General features: G+C 38.6%; 2 protein-coding genes across 3 annotated transcripts in view; one reads left to right on the forward strand and one right to left on the reverse strand.

Annotated features, from left to right (window-relative positions):
• Positions 1 to 23,394, forward strand: part of ZMYM2 (zinc finger MYM-type containing 2) — a 195,208-nt gene extending 171,814 nt beyond the window's left edge. For both annotated transcript variants that reach the window (XM_028136284.2, XM_054718723.1), the window contains 4 exons: positions 19,219 to 19,333; positions 20,226 to 20,477; positions 20,793 to 20,913; positions 22,979 to 23,394. In XM_028136284.2, coding sequence (XP_027992085.2) covers positions 19,219 to 19,333; positions 20,226 to 20,477; positions 20,793 to 20,913; positions 22,979 to 23,171 — 681 coding nt within the window. In that variant the 3' untranslated portion in view covers positions 23,172 to 23,394. The remainder of the gene's footprint in view (positions 1 to 19,218; positions 19,334 to 20,225; positions 20,478 to 20,792; positions 20,914 to 22,978) is intronic.
• Positions 3,382 to 4,573, reverse strand: LOC129149751 (chromobox protein homolog 1). The gene has a single exon (XM_054718724.1). It carries the CDS (start codon positions 4,363 to 4,365, stop codon positions 3,808 to 3,810), a length of 558 nt encoding a protein of 185 aa, XP_054574699.1. The 5' UTR covers positions 4,366 to 4,573; the 3' UTR covers positions 3,382 to 3,807.
• Positions 23,395 to 25,771: the final 2,377 nt, after the last annotated feature.

Raw genomic sequence — 25,771 nt, forward strand, 5'->3', positions numbered from 1 at the left:
GTCTCTGGGACACAGCAAAAGCGGTCCTGAGAGGGAAGTTCATAGCACTACTGACCAACCTTAAAAAAGAAGAAAAACTTGGTGTTTATACCCCAGAGTTCTCAGTGGGAACTCCCCACAGCTGAGATAGTCCTCTGAAATTTCAGCTGCTGTCTGTGGTTGCCTAGCCAGCCCTCTTGCTCCTCCACACTTCCTATCATTCTCTATGTAGTCTCCACTTTCAGTCCTTGGTTATCAGGGTTCTCTCCAGCTAGTCTTCAGTTGATTATTCAGGATGGTTTTTGTGTAATTTAATTGTAATTAAAGTTAGGTCCTGTGAGAGTGTCAGTGTTGCTTCCAGTTACTCCATTGCCATTCTAATCCTTTCTATTAATAGATTTTGATACATGTAAGGTTCTTACATTTATTTTAATTACCTTTCAATTATGAAAGAAGGCAAATGACCCAGTAGTGCAGTCTTTTTGATTACCAGGACTGTCCCTTGTGTGGAATATGTGGGCCCTCCTGTTGTAATTGGCCCATTCTTATGTGGGGTTCACCCTCAGGGTGGCTGACTGTGACGATTGACCCTGACTACAGTGTACAAGCTGCTGTGCAGGTGCTGACCACATGAAGCACAGAAGGGTCTGGTGCCTGCCGAGATCTCCCTTTGGATATGCTGCTGGTGAAGCCAATTGGATACTGCTGTGATATTATCTGAAGCTGGCCATTGCCTGTGTTAGCTTTGGGGCCTATTGAGAGGGACTCTGGTTCAGGCCAAAGTCAGAAGCTGCCTGTGACTGGCCCTGGGTCGCTTTTTTCGAGCCATAAAGTGATCACAGTTTGTGAAGGCCTCTGTTTGGCCTGGGTGTCTATGGGAAGGACCAGGATTCACACCAAGTCCAGCTTTTATTAGTCCAAGGCCCAGGTTCTGGTCAGCAAAAGTCCCAAGGCACCCTGAAATCCACCCATCCACCTGACAGGCTCAGTGGTACCGGAGTTGCATGAGGTAGTTTCTCAGTGAGTCACTAGGAAGTAGTATGTGGTGTTCACCAGACTGATACAGGTTCAAACTCAAGTTGCCAGTGCTAAGTCTGAGACCACTCTATAAATGCCCCAGGGCAGTGGTCGGCAAACTGCTGCTCGCTAGCCACATGTGGCTCTTTGGCCCCTTGAGTGTGGCTCTTCCACAAAATACCACGTGCGGGTGCACGTACAGTGTGATTGAAACTTCGTGGCCCATGCGCAGAAGCTCGGCTTTCAAAAGAAATTTCAATCGTTGTACTGTTGATATTTGGCTCTGTTGACTAATGAGTTTGCGGACCACTGCCCCAGGGTATACCACCCCTGGCTGTCTGCACTTCTTTTCGGTGGTGCCTCGGGGAATCTTTAGGGTGAGGCCAGCAGAATTCACCAGGTCCAAACAGTCCAAGAGTTAGTCCTGTGAAGGAAGGGTTTTGCATTGGTTGGGTGTGTTAGGGAAAAATGGTCCCTGTCCTAGAGCCACCCAACTCAGTCTGTTTAGGATTCTGCTAGGAGTCTGAGCTCAACAAGGTGGGCTGCTGGGAGTTTGGAGGGTGGTGCTACTGGATCTCACTTGAGGGGAAGGTGCCGGTTAAGGTTGGTTCTGGAAAATGGGAAGAGTGACCCAAATATAACCATTGTTACAAGTTACTTCTTTGTTTGCAGGCTGTGAAACATCTTTGGTTCAGGCCAAACATCCTTGGTGGGATTGGGTCCAGTGGGGCTAGGGTGGTGGTATGCTGATCCAGCTAAAGGATTATCAGTTTTATTGATTTACTCAGAGAACCAGCTTTTGGTATCATTGATTTTTATGTTTTTCTGTTTTCTTTTTTAATTGAGTCTCTGATCCGTCTTTTAAAAAAAAATTTTTTTTCTAGCTTTTTAATATTGTTGATTTTAGATCTTTTTTCTTTTCCAGTAAAGCATTTAAACTTATAAATTTTCCTGTATGAACTACTCTACCTGCATTCCAGAAATTTTTGTATGTTGTATTTTCATTTTCCTTAAGTAAAGGGCATTAGCTGACCTCATAATCCTTTACAGGAAGTTGAATCTCTCTTTGGATTGCTTTTTATTTGGTGGATTATTTAAATATTAGCTCTCCAAATATCACTAGAGAGTTGAGCTAAATGGATTATTGCATAAAGAATGATAATAAATTATGTTTTTAAGCTTTAAAAAATTTTTAAATTGTAAAACACAGGTAACATAAAATTTACCATCTTAAAAAAATAAATTTACCATCTTCACTATTTTTAATACCACAGTTCAGTGGTATTAACTACATACACAATCTTGTGCAAACAACACCACGATCCATCCCCATAACTGTTTTTATCTTATAAAACTGAAACTACATCCATTAGACAATAACTCCCCATTGTCACCTGGCAACCACCATCTTTTTTTTTTTTTTTTTGATTATAAATCTATAGTTTTATTAAAACAAAAACTGACAGTGTTGTATGAAGTTTACATTTAAAACAACGTTTTCACAGAAATCTAACACATGCCTAAAAGGATTTTACAATGAAGTTCTAGATGTAGATCTGGATGATATCAATAACTGATGGATTTTATGAGTAAAGACAGCATTTTGGGTATTAGTTCATTCTTGGGATAAAAAAAAAGAATTTTTGTTTTGTCTTAAAGTGAACCACTGCCCCAGTATGAAAGTGAAAGTTTAATCTTCTCCTGAGACCAGGGCTTTTGAAATAATCCAACTCTTGAAGTGATTCAATGAACTTGTGCTGTCAGTGACTGAACCCTGTCACCAATGGTTTCAGAGTTCAAAGTTCAAAAAACAGAGAGGCTCCAAGAGTTTTTCCATCCTAAAAACATGGGCCCCTCTCTTTATTCTCCCACCTCCTATACCATCCACTTCACCTCCCCCCAAATACCTCAGCCAGGAGCTTGGATGGACAAGCTAATATCTATAGCTTCATAATTAGAAAAGAAAGGGTCTTGTCAATTTCAAGAATTAGCACCTCTAAGACAGAATTATCTGCCTATATATATATATGCTCCAATAAAAGACATTCCCTTCTCAACTAATTTCCATCCCCTCAACCCCCCCGCCCCAAATGGCAGCTGTGGTAACTTATCAACTGGCTTAGTCCTTTGTTGGAAACAGAATTAATCTCAGGCAGGGAACACCTTGGCCTGTAAATTTCAGGCATTCACAGCTTTTAAACAGTCTCTCAGAGTCCTCAATTAGATTGCCAATTACATTTTTTAAAAAGAAAATATTCTGGACACCAAAACCAAATCATTAGCAGTTTCTTCTTTTCATTGTTTCACCATTTCCGCAACCAGGTCCCAAATTTTAATAAAAACAATCCTACTCATCTCCCTACCCCCCCCCCCCCCCCCCCCAAATAATACAGCAGTAATAGCCAAAAACTACACACATGCTACGCTGTAAAAATGCAGTTAACACTATTGGGAAGAAGGCTGTGGGTTGTGGAGATGCTCTTTGAAGATCTACAGTATCTTTTTGCTCTCACACATACCCATTCTGCAAGTTTTGTCCTTCATAGAAGGTCCTTCGCTTTTCTCAGCAAAGTGCAGAATGAATTGCCTTGAAACACTTATCCTCCTTCCCCTCCACATGGATGGGTGTGCAAACTATACAGCATGGAACGGCTTTAAAGCACTTGGGCTGCTGTAGGGCACAGAAACTATACTGGCTCTTCAAAGGACATCTTCTCAAGCCACTTCTATGGTATCAAGACAAGTAGAACTCCTTCCCCTCCCCACTTGAAACCCACAGTCAGATGTGACAGGGGCTGGTACTCAAGAGAGTTAATTCTTGTCATCTTTTTTGTCATCATCCTCTGAGGGATAGGAATGCCACGTCAGCCTTTCCTCATAGAAGGATATGACAACCTGGGGGCACTTGACATTGGCTTCCTTGGCTGGGACCAGGTCAGCCTCATCAGAGTTTTTCCATTTCATTAGGAACATGAGCTCTCCACTGGAGTCCGTAGCTCCTATAATCCGTTCCGGTTCCAAACCCCGGGCAAAGCCTCGAGGCTTTTCTGGCTCTTCTTTCTTCTTCTTTGGTTTGCTCTCCTCTCCCTTATCTTCAGAATCAGAGTCAGCTTTGCGCTTGCCTCCTTCTGATTTATCTGTCTCATGTGCTGTTTTCTGTGATTGTAAAAACTCAGCAATGAGGTCAGGGCAATCCAAGTTCTCTTCTGGCTCCCACGTGTTGTCCTCATCTGAGAACCCCTTCCACTTGAGGAGGTACTCCACTTTGCCCTTTACCACTCGACGGTCGAGAACTTTTTCCACCACATATTCCTCTTCCTCCTCTTCTAGCACCTCCTCCACTTTCTTCTTGTTTTGTTTTTTCCCCATAGTGCCCGCCAGTTTTCTGGTATAAAGGGTGACGCTGCTCAGAGCAGCGCCCAAAAGCACGAGAGGAATCGGTGCTGCGCTACGGGCGCGTCACGTCTTGGGGGAGCCGGAGGAGTGGCGCCCAGAAAAGCAACAGGCCGGGTGGCCGCGGTCGAGCCCCTCGCTGAAGCGGCGTACCGCAGGCCCAAGCCAACGGCCCTCTCCGTAGCCGAACAAAAAAGCGGCAACCACCATCTTAATTTCTGTCTTAGTACCTAGGGATCTCAATTAAGTACAATATCTCTCTCTGTGACTGGCCTGTTGCACTGAGTATAGTGAGTGTCCTCAGAGGTCATCAGTGTTATAGCATATGTCAGAATTTTCTTCCTTTTTAAAGTTGGTTCTTTATGGTCTGGCTGGTGTTGCTCAGTTAGCTGAGCATTGTCCTATGCACCAGGAGGTTCAATTCCTGGCCAGACCACATGCCTGAGTTGCAGGAGACAGCTGATTAATGTTTCTCGATGTTTCTATCTTTCTCTCTCAATCAAAACATTTTTTACAAAAGTAAATAAAATAAAATTGGTTCTTTATGACTGAAATTAGTTTCCTCAAAAAAAATTTTTTAAATATATTTTTATCGATTTCTGAGAGGAACGGAGAGGGAGAGATAGAAACATCAGTGATGAGAGAGAATCACTGATTGGCTGCCTCCTGCACACCCCACACTGGGGATTGAGCCCACAACCTGGGCATGGGAATCAAACGATGACCTCCTGGTTCTTAGGTTGACACTCAACCATTGAGCCATGCTGGTTGGGCGAAAAAAATTTTTACTACTGAAATGTACATTGAAAAATGATTAAAATGCTAAATTTTATGTTTTGTGTATTTTTACCACAATTTGAAAAAGTTTTATACCGTATTTTCCGGCATATAAGACAACTGGGCGTACAAGATTTTTCTGGGTTAAAAAGTCGTCTTATATGCTGGAAAATACAGTATATTGGACCATATTGATGGGATTAGATATAATGGATTAGCTATATTGGACTACCGTATTTTTCGGCATATAACACGACTTTTTAACCCAGGAAAATCTTATACGCCCAGTCGTCTTATACGCCGGAAAATACGGTAATTTGTTCTCATCATTGGACATATTTTCACACCTTTGGAGAAAGGACTATATGGTATTATAAACTTTGAAAATAATCTGAAAATTCAGTGCAAAGATAAATTATCTAAAATATAATTTCCAGAAACCATTGCTGTTTAATGTTCCTTCAAGGATGTGTTCAGAAATAGAAGCTATTTTTAGAAGAGTACATATTTTTGTTTGTTGTACTTACTGGTTTTGTTCACATGTGACAATAAAAATAAGTTAATGTTGAAGAAGTATCCTTTCTCTGAATAGGTCTGTAGAAGGAATAACATCTTTAGTTGTAAGGACTAAGTTTTGTGAATGTTTCCAGAAGTACATAGCCACTTCTGCATTATATAATGAGAAATTAAATATAATTATAGATATTGAACTGATATTTGTGGAAGGGGATGTACCATTTTTTCTCCTTCATAAATAAATAGCTGATTTTTCTCCTGATTGTATAAGGAATGATGGTTGTTAAAAGTTTATATAGTCCTATATAACAAAAGCCTAATGTGCTAAGTGTCCTATCGGCCGGTTGGTCGTTCAACCAATCAAGGCGTAATACGCTAATGATAAGCTAAGGCCGCTCAACCGCTCACTATGACATGCACTGACCACCAGGCGGGCAGACAGTTGACTGGTCGACCAGTCGCTATGACATGCACTGACCACCAGGGGGCAGACGCTCCGACCAGTAGGTTAGCTTGCTGCTGGGGTCCGGCAGATCGGGACTGAGTGAGACGGGCCAGACATGCCCTAGAGCCCTCCCGTGGTCCCTCCCTGGCTGGCCAACCTCCCTCATCCCTCCCTGGCCCTGATCATGCACCCGTGGGGTCCCTTGGTCTGGCCTGCGCCCTCTTGCAATCTGGAACCCCTCGGGGGGATGTCAGAGAGCCAGTTTCAGCCCAATCCCACAGGCCAGGCCAAGGGACCCCACTGGTGCACGAATTCATGCACTGGCCTCTAGTTGTGAATAAAGCTGCTATGAACATTATTGTACAAGTCATTTATACATTTCATTTTTCTTTGGAAAAAAAAGTCTAGGAGTGGAATTTATGAGTATAGGGTATACTTATGTTTCTTATAAATTGTCAAACAATTTTCCAAAGTTTCCTGCTTTATATTCCCATGAGCAGTGTATGTGGATTCTGTTGCTCTACACACTTGTCTACACTCAGCCTTGTCATATGGAAATGTTTGAGGAAGAAAGCAAAATTATATGAAATACTGTAGTCATCATGATAATTCTTTCATATACTTTCTTACATATGTGAACACATGCCTCTCACCAAATTCATCATAAGTAGAATTGTGGATGTCCTTTCTTCCTAATTATCTCCACCCTATATGGTTAGCTAGGTGTGTATACAGCTTTGCTTTTTATGAACATGGAAGAAGATATATAGAAGTTACGATCAACTAAGAATGGGGAACCATATTATACACTTTTGAATATTACTTTCCTTCCCTCTATTTCTCTATATGTTGGTGGCTGTCTCTCTAAGTCAGCCAGAGCAGACTTTCAACTATATGTATTATAATTCATAAGACAGTTAACATAATCATTTCAACAATGATGATCATTCCCTTTGTTTCATAAAATTTTTCTATTAGAGATAAACAGTGTACACTTCCTTTCCCTTCTCCCCCAAATCTTACATAATTATCCTGAAGAACTGGTTTTTTTATTTCTAGGAGATACAATTCCTGAAAGGATATTATTGGATCACAAGATAACGTGTATTTTTTAGCCTAAAACATGTCACCAGATTTCTTTACAAAAGGATTGTGTGGATCTTTTTATGTTTATTGGCTATTTGGATTTGCTTTTCTGTTAATTGTTCCTTTGTCTTTTGGGTTGCTTATCCCTTTCAGTTAATGAGAGTTTCTTGTTATAGACAGTAGTTATTTGTCACTTTCCCAAAATGTTTTATTTTAACACGCTAAGTCTTTTATCTGGAGGAAATAGTTTTTTTAAGAGAGTGTTAACTCCATTTACTAAATTAAAAAATATATAAACTCACTTTCATGGCTCATTAATTTGAGTTCTGTGTAAATAGATAGTTCCCTGATAATTAAATTCTATTGAAATATATATAACATTTTTTAACTTGCTTAATCTTTCTTTGACCTAGAAGAGCCTTAAGAATTTGCCTTATGTTTCCCAGCAATGATGTGGTGGATTCAGAGTTTTGCTAATCCGATGTTCATTGCTTCATTCAGGAAACAGTAGTTAAAAGTCCTACTTTATGCTGAACATTGGAGTATACTTTGGAGATGACTATTTTTTTTTTAACTATTTACTGCTTTCCATGCACTGTGCTCAAAGTGCTTAGCATGTCACTTAATTCTCTCAATAACTCTACTCTTATTATCATCATTTTTTGATGAGGAAATAGAGGAAAGCAGCTCAGCTGAGGTTATATAGCTTATACATTTTGAGTCTAAATTGGTAAGCAGTTGGACTTAAGTCACTGTAATATGTGCCGCTCAAGGATCTGGAACACACAACTATATAATATTTAAATAGTCCTGTACTCACAGTATGGTCATAGCACAGAACTAGGACTACTTGAGTCTACCTAAGTATGTAATCAGAGAAAATAAAACAGTGGAGAAGACCTTTAAATTGAAATTTGAAGAATACATACAAATTCACTAGGCAGACAGGATGATGGAAGAACAATGGCATTCCAGAGATAGAGAAAAATACATAAGGTCACCGTTTTCCAGGAGCAGCTTGGCATGGCTGGAATGCAGAAGTGTGGAGGTCTCTGAGGATGGGTGAAGTATGAAGTGGATAACAGTCATGTCACAAAGGGCCTGTATTCCTTGATAAAATGTGTAGACTTCATTTTTTATCCAGGGTGAAACATGAAAAGCTTTTAAGCATTTTTAAAGATTACATTTAACATTTTTTTCCCTTGGAAATAGGCAGCTGAAAGTTGAAATATTATTATTGAAACATAAATTATTGTGTAAAACTACTGACTGGTAGCTAAATTAATGGTGGGTTAGTTTACATTCTTCTTAATGAAACTTTTTACAAATAGCGTTTAATAAGACTACCAATTTTAGTGATGTGATAGTAGAATCTCTTAAATATATCCAATATTCCTCAAATTACCGTATGAGTGTCTTACAGTCTCAACATTTTATAAATTATTATGCATATTGTTATATGTAATAGGTTTCTTGCTTAACTAGCTTTTCAAAACATTCTTTGACAATATTTATTTCCTATATTACTGACAAATACCTGTTTAAACAAACATGTTAATGTTCTGAACATATTCTCTAAAATACATGCTTTTCAATTGCCTATTAATTATGTTGTATGGGACGTTAATTCTACTTTTCAGATACTAGTACCAGAATTTCTGCTTAAGGAGATAGATATCTACTAATACTAATCCATAACAAACAGGGCCCTTGGGAAGTAGCTGGTTTGAAAATAAGAAGTGCTCTGAGTGTAAAATACACACAGATTTCTAAAGAATTCAAGTTTTTAAAAATGTGAAATGTCTCATTAATTTTTGTTATTTGTTGAAATTACATGTTTTAGATATATTGGGTTAAAATATTTAATTATATTTAATTATAAATGTGGCTACTGGAAAATTTAAAATTACATGGTTGGATCACACTGTTTTTATTTTTTCATGCTGTTCTGTATAGTGATTCTAAAATTATCTATGGATTTCTAGTTCTGTCAAATATTGTTTCAAAGCAGTTTAAGTAAAATCAGATTGAAGACTTTCTGTGAAGGTTAGTTTTTAATTAAGCTTGTTGCTAATCCGACAGGCCTATGCTGTCAGGGCATTTTCTCTGCAGTTCCTCCCCAAAAGGTGCTGCTATCTTGACAGCTTCTCTTTGCTTTGCTTCTGGAATCACAGCTTTGTTTTTTTCTTCACCAAATTCCCATTGGTCTCAAGGCTCTGGTGGTGGGGCAGGTGAGGTATTTATAAGTTGGGACTGCCTTCAATGGGAATTAACAATAATAATGATAATATAGTATTGCTTTCCATACTACAACAATGACTAACAAAGCATATTGTCATCATTCTAGTAATAAAGGCAGCAGAACTTTGAATTTATCATAGACTGCCTGAAGAAGCCTTTTCAGAGCTGAGTTGGGAACTTAGTAGTTTTTGGCTTGTTATCATTGTCACTTCATTGATTGGCAGGCAATTAATTGGTCTAACTGTCATCCTTTTTGAAAGGTGATAGGAATTTTTATACTACCATTTTGAAATTATGCTGGCTAACTTTCCTTCTGACAGGTAGGAGTAACAACTGGCCAACTCAGATGATAGTACTTCAGTCTTATTTTTAATCCTCACCTGAGGATATATTATTGATTTGAGAGAGAGAGGAAGGGGGAGATAGAGAAAGAAACATCGATTAGTTATCTCCTGTACATGCCCTGACTAGGAATCGAGCCCACAACCTTTTTGGTGTATGGGACAATGCCCCAACCAACTAAGTCACTGGGCTGGGACTAGTCTTATTTTTGTTTACTATATATACATGGTATATATTTTTTCATTCACTTACTTTTTACTTATCTGTGTCTCCATATTTAAAGTAGATGTTTTGTAGACAGCATATTGTTGGGCCTTACTTTTTTTTCTTTAATAAAATTTGACAGTATTTGTCTTGGTATTTTTAGACCAACAAACTTTAAAAATAAAGGACCAGAGGCCTGGCCTGTGTGGTTCAGTTCCCCTGGTATTGGGCTCAATCCCCAGTAGCAGCCAATCAATGATTCTCTCTCATTGATGTTCCTATCTCTCTGAAAACAATAGAAACTATCTATCTATCTATATATATATTTAAAGGACCAGAGAGTAAATGTTTTAGGCTTTGCAGGCCATAGTCTGCTATGCAACCATTCAGCTCTGTCATTGAAGTATGAAAGCATTCTTGGACAATATGCAAATGATGAGTGTTTCTGTGTTTCAAGGAAACCTGATTTACAGAAATAGACAGTGGGCCAGATTTGGCTCAAGAACACTAGTTTGCTGACCCTAGCTTAGACCTCTAGCTTAGACCTTTTACATTTATTGTACAGCAAGCATGTCAAACTCTCGGCTGGTGGGCCGCATGCCTTGTTTATTTAAACATGTTCGATGTGCAGTAAATTCTCAATTTTGCAGACCTTGATTTAACAGACTTTGGATTTAATGAACAAAATTTCTGTCCGTATCTCATAAGTGAAAATTAACACCTTGTTAATTTTAAAACTTTTAACCAATATTTGCTTATAATTAAATTAACAGGTTATTTTTGTTGTTATTAATTCACTGTTAATTTTAACAAATTTTAGCAAATAGGCTCTATGTTGGAAAAAACACTAGTAATTTCACTGACATAAATAAATATATATCTACAGTTATAGTTAAATCATAAACAGTGTTTGGTGAATGATTAGCATGTGATCACACCACATTGCATGCAGTAATTGGTTCTATTGTCCAGTGGTATGACTTTCTGCAGCAGTTTTTATTTATTTTATTTTATTTATTATTTATATGTTTGTTTTTCAACATCATTTTTTTAAATCCTTACCTGAGGATATTTTTCCATTGATTTTTAGAGAGAGTGGAAGAGAGAGGGAAAGGCAGAAATATCGATGTGAGAGAAACATTGATTGGTTGCCTCCTGCACTTGCCCTAGAGCCTGTAATCGAGGTATGTGCCCTTGACTAGAATTGAACCCAGGACCCTTCAGTCCACACGCTGATGCTCTGTCCACTGAGCCAAACTGGCTAGGGCTCTGCAGCAATTTTAAGGAGAGCCAGCAGATGTTCTGAATGCACTAAACCATGCCCCAGCCAGGTACATGCATTTACTAGACCTGTTCAGTGTACATTTAAAATTATAGTAATACATATAGAAAAATTTTCTGTGAAATTAAACTTTTCATACATACTTGATTTTAATCACATAAATGTATCTACGTAAGTAAAAACAAATGAACTTGTCACTTTGTTAACATACGCTTTGGAAAACCTACTTTAACAGACATCCCCTTGCTTGGATTGGTCTGTTATATTAAGGTTTTATTGTAATTACCGATATCATTGGATTACAATCTATCATCCTGCTGGTTGTATTTGTTATGTCTATTCTTTATTTTGTGTGTTTTTCTGCTTTTTTTTGCATTAGTTATTTTTTTGTGATTCCATCTTGTCTCTACTATTGGTTTATTATTTATGCCTCTTAAATTTGTTTTTTTCCCCAATTTTTTTTATTGATTAAAGAATTATATGTGTCCATATCCTCCCATCGCCCCCCAACCCCACTCCCATACATGCCCTCACCCCCCAGTGTCTTGCGTCCATTGGTTATGCTTATATGCATGCATACAAGTCCTTTGGTTGATCTCTTACCTCCCCTCCTTCCCCCAGCCTTCCCGCTGTAATTTGACAGTCTGTTCGATGCTTCTCTGCTTCTGTATCTATCTTTTTGTTCATCAGGTTTAAATGTTATTTATTATCCATAAATGAGTGAGATCATGTGGTATTTTTCTTTCACTGACTGACTTATTTCACTTTGCATAATGTTCTCCAGTTCCATCCATGCTGCTGCAAATGGTAAGAATTCCTTCTTTTTTAAAGCATTGTAGTATTCCATTGTGTAGATGTGCCATAGTTTTCTAATCCACTCATCTGCTGATGGGCACTTAGGCTGTTTCCAAATCTTAGCTATAGTAAATTGTGCTGCTTTGAACATAGGGTTGCATATATCCTTTCTGATTGGTGTTTCTAGTTTCTTGGGATATATTCCTAGAAGTGGAATCACTGGTTCAAATGGGAGTTCCATTTTTAGTTTTTTTGAGGAAACTCCATACTGTTCTCCACAGTGGCTGCAGCAGTCTGCATTCCCACCAGCAGTGTACGAGGGTTCCTTTTTCTCCTCATCCTCACCAGCACTTGTCATTTGTTGATTTGTTAATGATAGCCATTCTGACAGGTGTGAGATGGTACCGAATTGTTGTTTTGATTTGCATCTCTCGGATGATTAGTGACTTTGAGCATGTTTTCATATGTCTCTTGGCCTTCCTTATGTCCTCTTTTGAAAAGTATCTATTTAGGTCCATTGCCCATTTTTTTATTGGGTTGTTTATCTTCCTTTTGTTAAGTTGTATGAGTTCCCTATAAATGTTGGAGATTAAACCCTTATCAGTGATAACACTGGCAAATATGTTCTCCCATGCAGTGGGCTTTCTTGTTGTTTTGTTGATGGTTTCTTTTGCTGTGCAGAAGCTTTTTATTTTGATGTGGTCCCATTTGTTTATTTTCTCTTTAGTTTCTATTGCCCTAAGAGCTGTATTGGTGAAGATACAGCTTTGGCATATGTCTGAGATTTCACTGCCTGTAGAGCCCTCTAATATTTTTATGGTTTCCCGTCTTACATTTAAGTCCTTTATCCATTTTGAGTTTATTTTTGTGTATGGTGTAAGTTGGTGGTCTAGTTTCATATTTTTTTTGCATGTATCTGTCCAATTTTCCCAACACCATTTATTGAAGAGATTGTCTTGACTCCATTGTATGGTCTTGCCTCCTTTGTCAAATATTAATTGAGCATAGTGGTTTGGGTCGATTTCTGAGTTCCCTATTCTATTCCATTGATCTATATGTCTATTCTTATGCCAGTACCAGGCAGTTTTGAGAACAGTGGCTTTGTAATACAGCTTGATATCTGGTATTGAGATCCCACCTACATTGTTATTCTTTCTCAGGATTGTTGCAGCTATTTGAGGTCTTTTTTTGTTTCCAGATGAATTTTTGGAGAGTTCGTTCTAGGTCTGTGAAATATGCTGTTGGTATTTTAATGGGGAGTACATTGAATCTATAGATATCTTTGGGTAGTATGGACATTTTAATGATGTTGATTCTACCAATTCATGAACATGGTATGTTCTTCCATCTGTTTATGTCTTCCTCTATCTCTTTTTTCAGTGTTGTGTAGTTTTCTGCGAATAGGTCTTTTACCTCCTTAGTTAGGTTTATTCCTAGGTATCTTAATTTTTTTGGTGGGATGGTAAATGGGATTGTTTTCTTAGTCTCTCTTTTTGTAAGTTCATTGTTGGTGTATAGAACTGCCATAGATTTCTTGGCGTTAATTTTGTATCCTGCTATATTGCCAAATTTATTTATTAAGTCTAATAATTTTTTGATGGAATCTTTAGGGTTTTCTATGTACAGTATCATGTCATCTGCTAATAATGACCATTTTACTTCTTTTTTTCCAATTTGGATGCCCTTTATTTCTTCTTCTTGTCTGATTGCTATGGCTAGCCCTTCCAGTACTATGTTGAACAGGAGTGGTGAAAGCGGGCATCCCTGTCTTGTTCCTGTTCCTAGTGGAAATGGATTTAGTTTTTGCCCATTGAGTATGATGTTGGCTGTAGGTTTGTCATATAAGGCTTTTATTATGTTGAGGTGTAATCCCTCTATTCCCACTTTGCTGAGTGTTTTTATCAGAAAATGGTGTTGGATTTTGTCAAATGTCTTTTCTGCATCAATTATATGATTATGTGATTTTTGTCTCTCACTTTGTTTATGTGAGATATCACATTTATTGATTTGTGGATATTGTACCAGCCTTGCATTCCTGGAATAAATCCCACTTGGTCATGGTGTATGATCTTTCTGATGTACTGCTGGATCCGGTTTGCTAGAATTTTGTTGAGGAGTTTAGCATCTATGTTCAGCAGGGATATTGGCCTGTATATATCTCCTTTTTGTGGTGTCTTTATCTGGTTTTGGGATTAGAGTAATGCTGGCTTCATAGAAAGAGTTTGGAAATGTGCCTTCCTCTTGAATTTTTTGGAATAGTCTGAGAAGGATTGGTTTTAGTTCTTCTTTGAATGTTTGGTAAAACTTCCCTGTGAAGCCATCCGGTCCAGGCTTTTGTTTGCTGGAAGCTTTTTGATTACTGTTTCAATTTCATCAGTAGTTATCGGCCTATTCAGGCTTCTTGAATCTTCCTGATTGAGTTTTGGAAGCTTGTATTTTTTTAGGAATGTGTCCATTTCGTCGAGGTTGTCCAGTTTGTTGGAGGAGTAGAGTTGTTCATAGTATTTTTTTTACTATCCTTTGTATATCTGTGGGGTCACTTGTTACATCACCTCTTTCATTTCTGATTTTATTTGGGCCCGCTGTCTTTGTTTCTTGGTGAGCCTGGCTAGAGGTTCATCAATCTTGTTTATTCTTTCAAAGAACCAGCTCTTGGTTTCATTGATGTTATGTATTGTTTTTTTGGTCTCTATGTCATTTATTTCTGCTCTGATCTTCATTATCTTCTTCTGGTTACTGTGGGCTTTTCTTGTTGCTCGCTTTCTAGTTCTTTAAATTTCAAGGTTAGATCATTTATTAACATTTTTTTCTTGTTTTTTGAGGTAGGCCTGTAGAGCTATGAACTTTGCTCTCAGGACTGTTTTCATTGTGTCCCATAGATTTTGGATTGTTGTGTTTTCATTGTCATTTGTTTCCAGGGTGACTTTAATTTCTTCTTTGATCTCGTTGGTAACCCAGTCATTGTTTAATAAACGCATGCCATTTAGCCTCCAAGTGTTGGATTTTTTTTTTCTTCCATTGTTTTTATTGTAGTTGATTTCTAATTTTATGCCATTATGGTCTGAGAAGATGCTTGATATGATTTCAGTCTTCTTGAATTTGAAGAGACTTTGCCTGTATCCTAATATGTGGTCTACCTTTGAAAATGTTCCGTGTGCATTGGAGAAGAATGTATATTCTGTAGCTTTGGGGTCAAATGTTCTGAAGGTGTCAATTAAGTCCATCTGATCTAGTGAGTCATTTAGGATTGCTGTTTCTTTGCTGATTTTTCGTTTAGAGGATTTATCCAGTGGTGTTAGTGGGGTATTGAAGTCTCCTACTATGACTGTCTTGCTATCGATCTCTCCCTTGATATCTTCCAGAAGTTGTTTTATGTATTTGGGTGCTCCTGTATTGGGTGCATAAATGTTTACCAGAGTTATATCTTCTTGTTGAATTGCTCCCTTTAGTATTATGTAGTGGCCTTCCTTATCTCTTGTTATGGCCTTTACTTTGAGGTCTATTTTGTCAGATATAAGTTTCAAAATCCCAGCTTTTTTTGCATTTCCATTTACCTGAAGAATGTTTTACCTTGCCTTCACTTTCAGTCTGTGTGAATCCTTTGTTCTCAGGTGGGTCTCTTGCAGACAGTAAATATATGGGTTATGTTTTCTTATCCATTCAGCTACCCTATGTCTTTTGTTTGGTGCATTTAATCCATTTACGTTTAATGTTACATTGATAAGTACTTGTTTGTTGTCATTTTTATTCTTAATGTTTGTATTTCTTCTTGCCTTTCTGTTTCTTATTTTTACAGCAGTCCCTTTTGCATTTCTTGCATTGCTGGCTTCGTAATAATAAACTATCTTAGCCCTTTTTTGTCTGTGAAGCTCCTGATAACACCTTCAGTTTTGAATGATAGCCTTGCTGGGTGTAGTATTCTTAGATTCAGTCCCTTGCTTTGGGTCACTATGTATCTTTCATTCCATTCCCTTCTGGCCTGGTGTGTTTCTGTTGAGAAATCAGTTGATATTCTAATAGGAGATTCCTTGTAGGTAACTTTCTGTCTCTCTGGCAGCCTTTAAGATTCTTTGTCGTTGGTGTTTGTCAATTTAATTATGATGTGTCTTAGTGTCAGTCTTTTGGGGTTCATCTTGTTTGGGACTCTGTGCTCCTTGGACTTGCATAGTTTTTTTCTTGCCAATATCAGGGAAGTTTTCTGTCATTATTTCTTCAAACGGGTTTTCTATTCATTGCTTCTCTTCCTCTCCTTCTGGTACCCCTATTATGCAAGTGTTGTTTCATTTTGTGTTGTCCCAAAGATCCCTTATGCTCTTCTCTTGCTTTTTAAATCTTCTTTCCAGTCGCTGATGTGTTTGTGTGTTTTTTCTACATTGTCTTCTAATTCACTGATGCGGTCCTCAGCCTCTTCTAGTCTACTGTTTAAGCCTTCCATTGTGTTCTTTATTGCAGCTGTGTCGTTCTTCATCTCCTCTTGGTTCCTTTTCATGTTGGTGACATTCTCATTTAGCTCCTTAATTCTCATTGAGTTGTATGTATTTGTCATCCAGCCATTTGAACGTTCTTATAACCATTATTCTGAATTCTTTCTCTGATATGTTGTTAGCCTCAATTTCATTTAACTCCCTTTCTGGTGATTCCTCTTTTTCTTTCCTTTGGGGATTGCTTTTTTGTCTTCCCATGTTTTTCTGTAACGTTTTAATTGTAGATCCGATTGCTTTGCTACCCAGGTTCTTTTGGGGATGGTTCTACTGGTGTGATCTCTCAGTCTCCTGGGCTTGGTAATCTAGCGTAGCTTCCTACTTGAGCTATTTGGGTTCTCTTGATGTAGGCCTGCGAGCTGGAAAGGTGCAATTGCGGTGTCTAGAAGTCAGCAGCTGTGGAGGGGGGTGTCCCAATTTTTGTTGTCTTGCGCCCTTGGTTGAAATTGCGCATGCCCATAGGGAACTCATAATGGCACCCATGAACCGTCTGTTGGGGTGATGGGGCTCATGGAGCCTGCGCTCTGGAAAGGCGTGACTGTGGTTTTCAGAGTTCTGTAGTTTTAGGATGGGCAGACACAGCTTTTGCTGCTGCCTCTGTGGTTGGATACAAGTGTCCCCAGTGGTGGCTCACAAGGGCACCCATGGTGCATTTGCCAGCAGGGTGTACTGACGCACTCTGAAGGGCCCTGGCGCTGAAGCCATGGGATTGTGGTGTCTGTGGGAAGGTATACCAGAAGAGGGAATTCAGTGTTTCTACAGCCCAGCAATGCGCCCTGTTTGTATAAGTGCATGCCCAGCGCGGGCTCACAGAGGCGCCCAAGGGCTGCCTGTGGAGTGGTGGGCTTAGGAGGCCTGCGTGCTGGAAAAGCGTGCAACTGTAGTGTCCAGAGTTCTGCAGCTGTGGGGTGGGAAGACGCAGTTTTTGCTGCTGCACCTATGGTGGATAGGTGCGCACTCCCAGTGGCGGCTTACAGGGGCACCCGTGGTGCGTTGGCCAGCGAGGTGCAGTAAGCACTCTGAAGGGCCCTGGCACTCTGAAGGGTCCTGGCACTAAAACTGCGGAATTGAGTCCTCTGTGGGCAGGTATCCAGGATGAGTGAATTCAGAATTTCTACTGCTGGGGGGAGTGCCTCCCTGTTTGTCCAAGATTGCACCCAGCGGGGCTCACAGCAGCTCCCACAAGCGCCCTGTGGATAGATGGGCTCAGGGTGCCTGCCCTTTGGAAATGCGTGACTGTGGTGGTGCGTTTGCCGGCGCAGAGCTCTGACGCACTCTGAGGGGCCCTGGCGCTGAAGTTGTGCAGCTGGGGTGTCTGTGGGCAGTTATTTAGGAAGAGGGAATTCAGAATTTCTACTGTGGGGTAGCGCACCCTTGTCTGTACAAAATCACACCCAGCAGGGGCTCCCAGTGGCTCCCAGGCGCTGCCTATGGCGTGGTATGTCCTGGATGCCTGCACAGTAGAAACACGCGAATGTGGTGTACGGAGTTCTGCTGGGGACGGGGGAAGTTGCACTTACTGCTGCAGGGGCAGTGCCCCTTTGGAGGTGGAGGTCCCAGGGTCCGCGGGTCTGCAGGTGGGGCAGCAGGATTTTGGCTGGAGTGGCTGCTGGGTCGTGTGCAGTGTTCAAGGCCTGTCTGGGTGGTGGTGCTGATGAGTTCCTAGAAAAGGCCACTCTCCCCTTCAAGATGGCGTGGGCTCCGTGCCTGAGTCCCACAGGCCGGTGAGTGCCTGCAGCAGTGGTAGTCTCTCCCTGTTCAAGAGAGCCTGGTCTGCTATCCCCTGCTGCTCCTGCCGGATTTAACTGTCCCTCCCTCACTCACACACATCCAGACAGTCTCCTTTCATACGTAAATTTGTTTTTAGTGGTGTTCTAATATTTAAAATACTCACCTACAGTTAATCATTATTTACTTTCAAATATTATAGTACCCCCCTTACTGTGTAATGTAAGAACCTTACAACAGTGTAGTACTAATTCCTGTCTCCTGTTGTTTGTGCTATTTTTGTCATACATTTTACTTTGATATTATATCATTTTAAAATCCCATTGGAGATTATCTTAACTTCATTTAAATCATCCCTGAACAACCTTCACTGTTAAGGTTTGTCATGGTAAATTATAAGATTCATGAATTTGTTCTGACTCAGGAGAGTGAAGCATAGAGATGCAGTCAGGAAAAAGCATTCCTTAGCCTAACAGAGTCAGTGCTGGAGGAGACCCTCACATTGCTGCAGAGTAACCTTTCATCCTGACCTCACCATTCAGAATTTTTCTTTAGTCATTGATAATTTAATTACTCTTACTTTCAGATGTAATTTTGTTTTCTCTATGTGCTATGTAATGAATAATGGAGCCAGAAATTCTGTATTTTATCTGACAGACCATAGATTCTCATCCAGTTCTTACACTCTGGATTCTTGGGTGTGTATTTCAACTTTGAGTTTTTTAAAAACAACAGTAATTGGCAACTTATGATTCTTTATGATTTCTAGGTATGTAGTAAAAGCCAGTAATCTCTCAGGTTTTATTAGTGTGCTTGTTTCTCTTATAACATTTGTTTATTTTTTCTTAAATAATATAGAATACAAATAATATAGTCACTATTTATAATTAGCTGGTTTTCCTTCAAGATTTTTTTTTTTTTTTTTTTTTTAGTACTTGTGTGGTAGTAATCGAAAAGACAACATATTTATCGATCCAGGATACCAGACATTTGAGCAAGAATTGAATAAAATCCTCCGAAGTTGGCAACCAAGCATACTTCCAGATGGTAATGCTCTTTTGAAATAAAACTGTTGCTAATTTGCTACTGGGATTTTTAATTTTACAGAATGTTCATAAATATATATACATATATATATATACATATATATGTATACACACACACACACACATATATATAAAAGGCCAGTGTCCAGGACGACCAAACGACCGTCGGTCACCAAGAGGTCATTGAGCACCTCTTGGTCCCTTCCCCGCGGCCCACAGGCTCCGATTGCAGCAAGGCGGGCGGCAGGCGGGTGGGGTGGTGAATGTGGTGTACAGTGGTGGGTGGGGCTGCAATCAGCGGCTGGCTACCGTGCGCAATTTCACGTGCTGGGCCTCTAGTTAAATATAATAAGGAAATAATTTAAATTAGCATATTTTTCAGAGTATTTATTTGTGAACTCAATGGTTCATCTTTTGAGGAATTAGAAATGAATGTGGTTGATAACTAGTGTTTATGAAGAGCTTTGTAATAAATGTGGCCTTCTTTCTCTGGAGTAAGAAACTGGATATTTACTTCTTAAGCCCAAGTGGAGAGTATGATGTAAATAAACCTCTGTTTTAGATGTGTGAAGTAAAAATGTTTATGAATGGAATCACCTATTTTTCTCAGGAATTCTACAGATTTAAATTCCTTTCTGACCATTGTCTACTTATCCTATGGAATAGAAGTAAACATCCAGACCCTTGCAGCAGAGGTGCTAGTTCCAGTCTCTTGTGTTCCCTAGCCTCCGTATTGCTAATGAGCTGCATAGAAAATTCTGAAATTCATTCCAGTTGACCTGGTGTGAATGGAAGATGGCAATAGGTTTGTTCTTAAATTAACTCTGTCTAGCTGGTAAATGAAAACTATTTTCTTTATTATAACTTTTAAAAAATATTTTTCTCTATTTAAGGGTCAATATTTTCTCGAGTTGAAGAAGATTATCTCTGGAGGATAAAACAACTAGGCTCACATTCTCCAGTAGCTCTTCTGAATACCCTGTTCTACTTTAACACTAAGTATTTTGGCCTGAAAACAGTGGAACAACACTTAAGACTTTCCTTTGGCACTGTGTTTAGGCACTGGAAAAAAAATCCTTTAACAATGGAAAACAAAGCATGTCTTCGATATCAAGTGTCTTCCTTATGTGGAACAGATAATGAAGGTATATAACAGATTTTTATTTGGGGTTGTCTGTGACAGAGATAGCCAAACTTTGCCTTACTAAAGACTACTTAGGCCACTTGTTAAGAACCCTAGGACTGTCATTTTCATAAAAATAAGACAGACTATGTCTCCTTAAAACATCTCAGTTCATTTTGTTTGAAAAATTGTGAATTACCAGAAGCCACACTTAGGTCTCTGAAGGATACCTAGTCCCATTCTTTGGTAAAACAGATACTAGGACTGAATAGAGTAGGTAGTACTATCTTTCTTCAAGATTGGGCTTAGGAAGTTCATATAATTTTCATTTTTTAAGATAAAATTACTACTGGAAAAAGAAAACATGAAGATGATGAGCCAGTATTTGAACAAATTGAAAATACAGCCAATCCTTCTAGATGTCCTGTGAAAATGTTTGAATGCTACTTGTCTAAAAGGTAAGTGTTAATGATATTTAATTTTAAAAATCATTTGTTAGCTGCCTTGAATTTAAAATTAACAAGAAGTGACACTTCCCACTGATCCTTCTTTAGATTTCTCACTTATATCTAAGTCCATTTAATTATAACATTTTTAGTCCCAATATTATAAAATACCAGTTTATATTTCATACTTTAGGATTCAAGCATATGTTAAAAAATAGTTCTCTACTAATGAAATTACTACTTACTGTCTTTTCATAATCCTGTAAACTTTTAAATTATAGCACTTCTAATGACTGTAAAGTAGGGGGCACAAATCTTTTTTGCAAAGGATCAGGTAAATATTTTAGGCATTTTTCGGGCTACAGAATTATTGCAGTTTGTCAATTCTGCTTTTATAGCTAGAAAGCAGCCATATACTATCTATATACATATATAAAAGCCTAAACGACCATCTGATTGGTAGCTATGATGTGCACTGACCACCAGGGAGCAGACGCTCAACACAGGGGCTGCTGAGCTGTGGTGACTTGGCAGCTGTGGTTCTCGGGTGAAACCAGAGAGGAGGGAGCCCAATTCCTGGTGCATCACCCCAGAACCACCCTCTTGTAATCTGGGACCCTTCAGGGATGTTGGAGAGCTGGTTTTGGCTAGATCCCGCAGGCCAGGCCGAGGTACCCCACTGGTGCACGAATCTGTGCACCACGTCTCTAGTATATAAGTAACAGTCATGAGTGTGTTACAATAAAACTTTACACAAAAAGTGATGGGCTATAGTTTGCCATGCTATGGACAAAAGGTAAGTTCAAAGGTAGAATAAATAGGGGGAGAGGAAAATGAAATATATACATTTAAGAGAAAATTGCCCTTTAAGAAGGTCTGAAAAATAAAAGTGTTCTGAAAGCACTATGCTTTTCAGCTATACCACTGTTTTCCCCCTAATCTGATACCAACAGATATTTAAAAATATTTTAAACCAATGATATGTTTAGAGACCATAAATTATTTTATACTTGTCCATTAAATATGCATTCTGTTTTTCAAAAGGTTAGCATGAATATATTTTCTTGTATAATCAGTTTTATAAATTACTAGAGGCCCGGTGCACAAAATTGTGCATGGGGATGGGGTGGTAGGTCCCTCAGCTCGGCTCGCACCCTCTCACAATCCGGGATCCCTTGGGGGATGTCCCCCTGCCTGCCTGATTGCCCCTAACCACTCGCCTGCCTGCCTGATCGCCCCTAAGCACTCGCCTGCCTGCGTGATCACCCCTAACTGTCTCTGCCTGCCTGCCTGATCGCCCCTAACTGTCTCTGCCTGCCTGCCTGATCGCCCCTAACTGTCTCTGCCTCAGCCCCCGCTGCCACAGCTTCATCTGGAAGGACGTCTGGAATGACGTCTGGAAGGTTGTTTGGCTATCAGGTCTAATTAGCATATTACGTTTTTATTATTATAAATTGTTAGGTCCCCAAGTTAGCTCTCAAGAACCCATAGAAATAGTAATGTTACCCATAGCATGATGGTAATACTTCTGGTGATGGTTTGGGGATGGCCCTCTTTGGCTGCAACAGAATCAAGATCTTCCAGTGGTAGTAACTATTTGTTAATCAGAAATTCCTATTTGAGTGTTATCTTGTTGGTATTTTCAAAATTAAGCTCTATTGTATAATGCTGGTATTTTTATTTTATGTGCTACCATATTTCATCAATTCTAAGAAACATTTTTCACATTTTACCATCTCTGAAACTCGGCTGCATGTTACAATTGATGCATTTAAAAATTATAATTGGCAGTGTTTTACTTGTTTGGTGGAAATATTAAAATAATATTTCAATTAATGGTGCCTTGGATTCAGTGAAGAACATGATTTAAATTATGATGGAAAATAATCTTTTGTCACAGAAATTTAACTTTCAAAATATCTGAAGGGTAGAGTATTTAACGTAGGTAATGAGGTGCATATGTTCAGACCACATAATGTGGTTAGTGGTCATGGAAATATTCCTGAAAGAAGAACAGAAAGTTGTGGGGAATTTTTGTATATACACTGTAAAATTGACTTTCTCCTTTCTCCCAAAGTCCACAGAATCTTAATCAGAGAATGGATGTTTTTTATTTGCAACCAGAATGCTCTAGTTCTACAGATAGCCCTGTCTGGTACACATCGACTTCACTGGACCGAAACACCTTGGAAAATATGCTTGTACGGGTTCTTTTAGTAAAAGATATTTATGATAAAGACTATTATGAACTGGATGAAGACACAGACTAAAAAAAGAACATTTCAGAAGCATTCGGGATAAAACAGCATTAGGTAGTCGTGCTGCTAGATCTTTACTATGGAAAACATTTCAAGTTTACTTCTTCTGTTTTGAGTTTTGTAGCAGTGTACCCACACTGGGTATTACCATGTAAATAATCTGTGAGTGAAAGTTGCCATTATTCTATGTAGTTGTTTTAGTATACTTAATAAATACATTCAAATTTTTTTATTATTTATTTGATTAGGTATGTTTGTAACTTTTTACATTACAAAATATGAATGAGAATGTGCCATGTATAATTTTTTCCTTGTAGTAAGAAACATCCATATTGCACAATTCTACTGTTGCACCGCTTCCTTGAAGGGGGCTGGCTCTTTTACTGGGTTCTTGACCACATGGTTGTGTATGGGTAGCACTACTAAAAGTTTAGAATTTGCAGTGTCTTTCAGAATTTTTAAAATAAACTGTAAACTAATAGGCTGTTTTTTTTGTTTGTTGGTTTGTTTTATTTTTGGGGGTTTTTTTTGGGGGGGGTGGGTGAGCGAGTTTTGTTTGTTTTATTTTATGTTTTAGTTACCGAAGCCTTACAAGGTTATGTAGAGAGAGACCATCTTCTGTACCAAAAATAGACAAGAGAATGCTGTCAATATTGGTGTACTGTAATGTGAATCTATACTGGTGAAAATAACTTTTGTTCCCCTTATTAAAACCTTAGTGTCCTTTTCTCATTTGTGGCTTTCTGCATCACTTCAGTTAATTTATATATATACTAGAGGCCCGATGCACGAAATTCGTGCAAGGGGCTTGGCCCTCACAGCCCCGGCTGCCCCAGCCAGCCCTTGCAGCCCCTCGCAGCCTCGGCCGGCCCTCACAGCTCCAGCTTCATCCGGACAGTTGTCTGGATGGTCGTTCTGTTGTTCAGTCTAATTAGCATATTAGCTCTTTATTAAATAGGATATGTATGAGAATAATGACATTGAAGACATGATAATTGAGGCATTTTCTTTGTAAAAATGTCTGATGAAAGTGTAAAATTTGGTTTTCTTTTTTTATGCCAACTATAAGTATCCAAAATCTCCTTCATTTATAGAAGTTTGATTTTTCTGTTTTCTCCCCTATGGGTACAGATCATGTTTTAATACCTGTGTAGTGCTCTAAAACTTTACCAATTTTATTAGAATTCTTGTGTCTGTCCTCAAATATGACTGATGCATACATTGGATAAAATTATTTTTAGAAATGCCACTCCTAAAGTAGTTGTTATAGAAAGTCAGACTAGCTTCAAAAGATAGTATCACATGTCACCATAAAGATTACCAGTGTAGTGATTCTGATGTTTGAGATGATGGATAAACAGAGGAAGAAACTGATAGATGAAGTTTATCTCAAAAGAAATCACATTTGTTGTTAGACTGTTTGGCTTTTAAATTTTAATTACTTCTTATAGAAGATTGCATTAAAAAACTTTGTGCTCTGCATAGCAATTTACCCATTCAGACCTTTTCTTTCAGAACAATGTTTACTTAAAATCCTGCCTTCTAGAGACTAAGCAGAGTGCTAGCTGCAGATTGTCAGGAAGAAATCCTTTGGCCAAATTCATATGGCATGCACATAGTCATATTTTCTTGTTTCTGATTCCCCAATCACCACAGTGACATTAGTTTTCTAAAATTGTTGGGGCAGGCATGTGGCATTGGGCTCTATTCCACAGTGGTTAGGTTATGTCTCATATCCCTTAGATACTGCTCTTTTCCTTAGGATAAATGTTAGCATTCGGAAGAAATTTTCGTAGTCACGATTTGGAAAAATTTATAAGTGTAATCACTGTATATTTAAGTAATAGTTATCAGAAATATTTTGGCATAAAAATTACTTCATAATACTCTTGTCTTACAAGTTTGAGTAATGTTTCTGTCCGCTATTTAATTTTATATTGTTAACTTGATGGTGAGAGAGTAACAAATCTGATAATACTTTACTAAAATATATTGCTCATTGTCTGTTGGATGAAGAAAAAAGGGTAACATTTTTAAAATATGTAGTACGGTAATACAAAACTTTCTTCATCTCTGCTTCTTTAAGAATTTTCCTATAAACGCATCTTGCTGATAGAAAGGTGGTTAACCCTAATCGTCTTTCCTTCTTGAAAGTGGTGCTGTAGTCCCTCAGAGCAATAAACTTTCTCCCAAATGTCAATGTGTATTTTACCAAATACCACAAATTTCTGCCATGGTCCTACTATTAAGCACCCTGTCTTGCTATTTACATTTCCTTTTTTGTATGTTTTAGCTTTTCTAAACCAGAAATGTCTATATAATTTTGATCTTGATATGATTGAGGATTTAGAGCTCCTGGCTTGTTTTTATTGCAATCCAATGATTGAAAACTTTACTCTCAGGTGAAAAGAAAAAAACAAACTATTTAATGAGAATTGTTTATTCTGTGAACCTTTATTTTACCTAGAATGCATTCATTGGTTTCTGGATCTCCCTATTTTGTGTGGTCATAGCTGACTGCTGAGAAAAAGGATAGCAGTTTCTTTCTGCTTCTTAGTAATTACTGATTATAGCATCCTATAAATATAACTTTATTGCCTTTAGATGTCTAT

Source organism: Eptesicus fuscus, chromosome 7 (assembly GCF_027574615.1).
Source record: "Eptesicus fuscus isolate TK198812 chromosome 7, DD_ASM_mEF_20220401, whole genome shotgun sequence".
In the NCBI taxonomy this organism is placed as follows: Eukaryota; Metazoa; Chordata; class Mammalia; order Chiroptera; family Vespertilionidae; genus Eptesicus; species Eptesicus fuscus.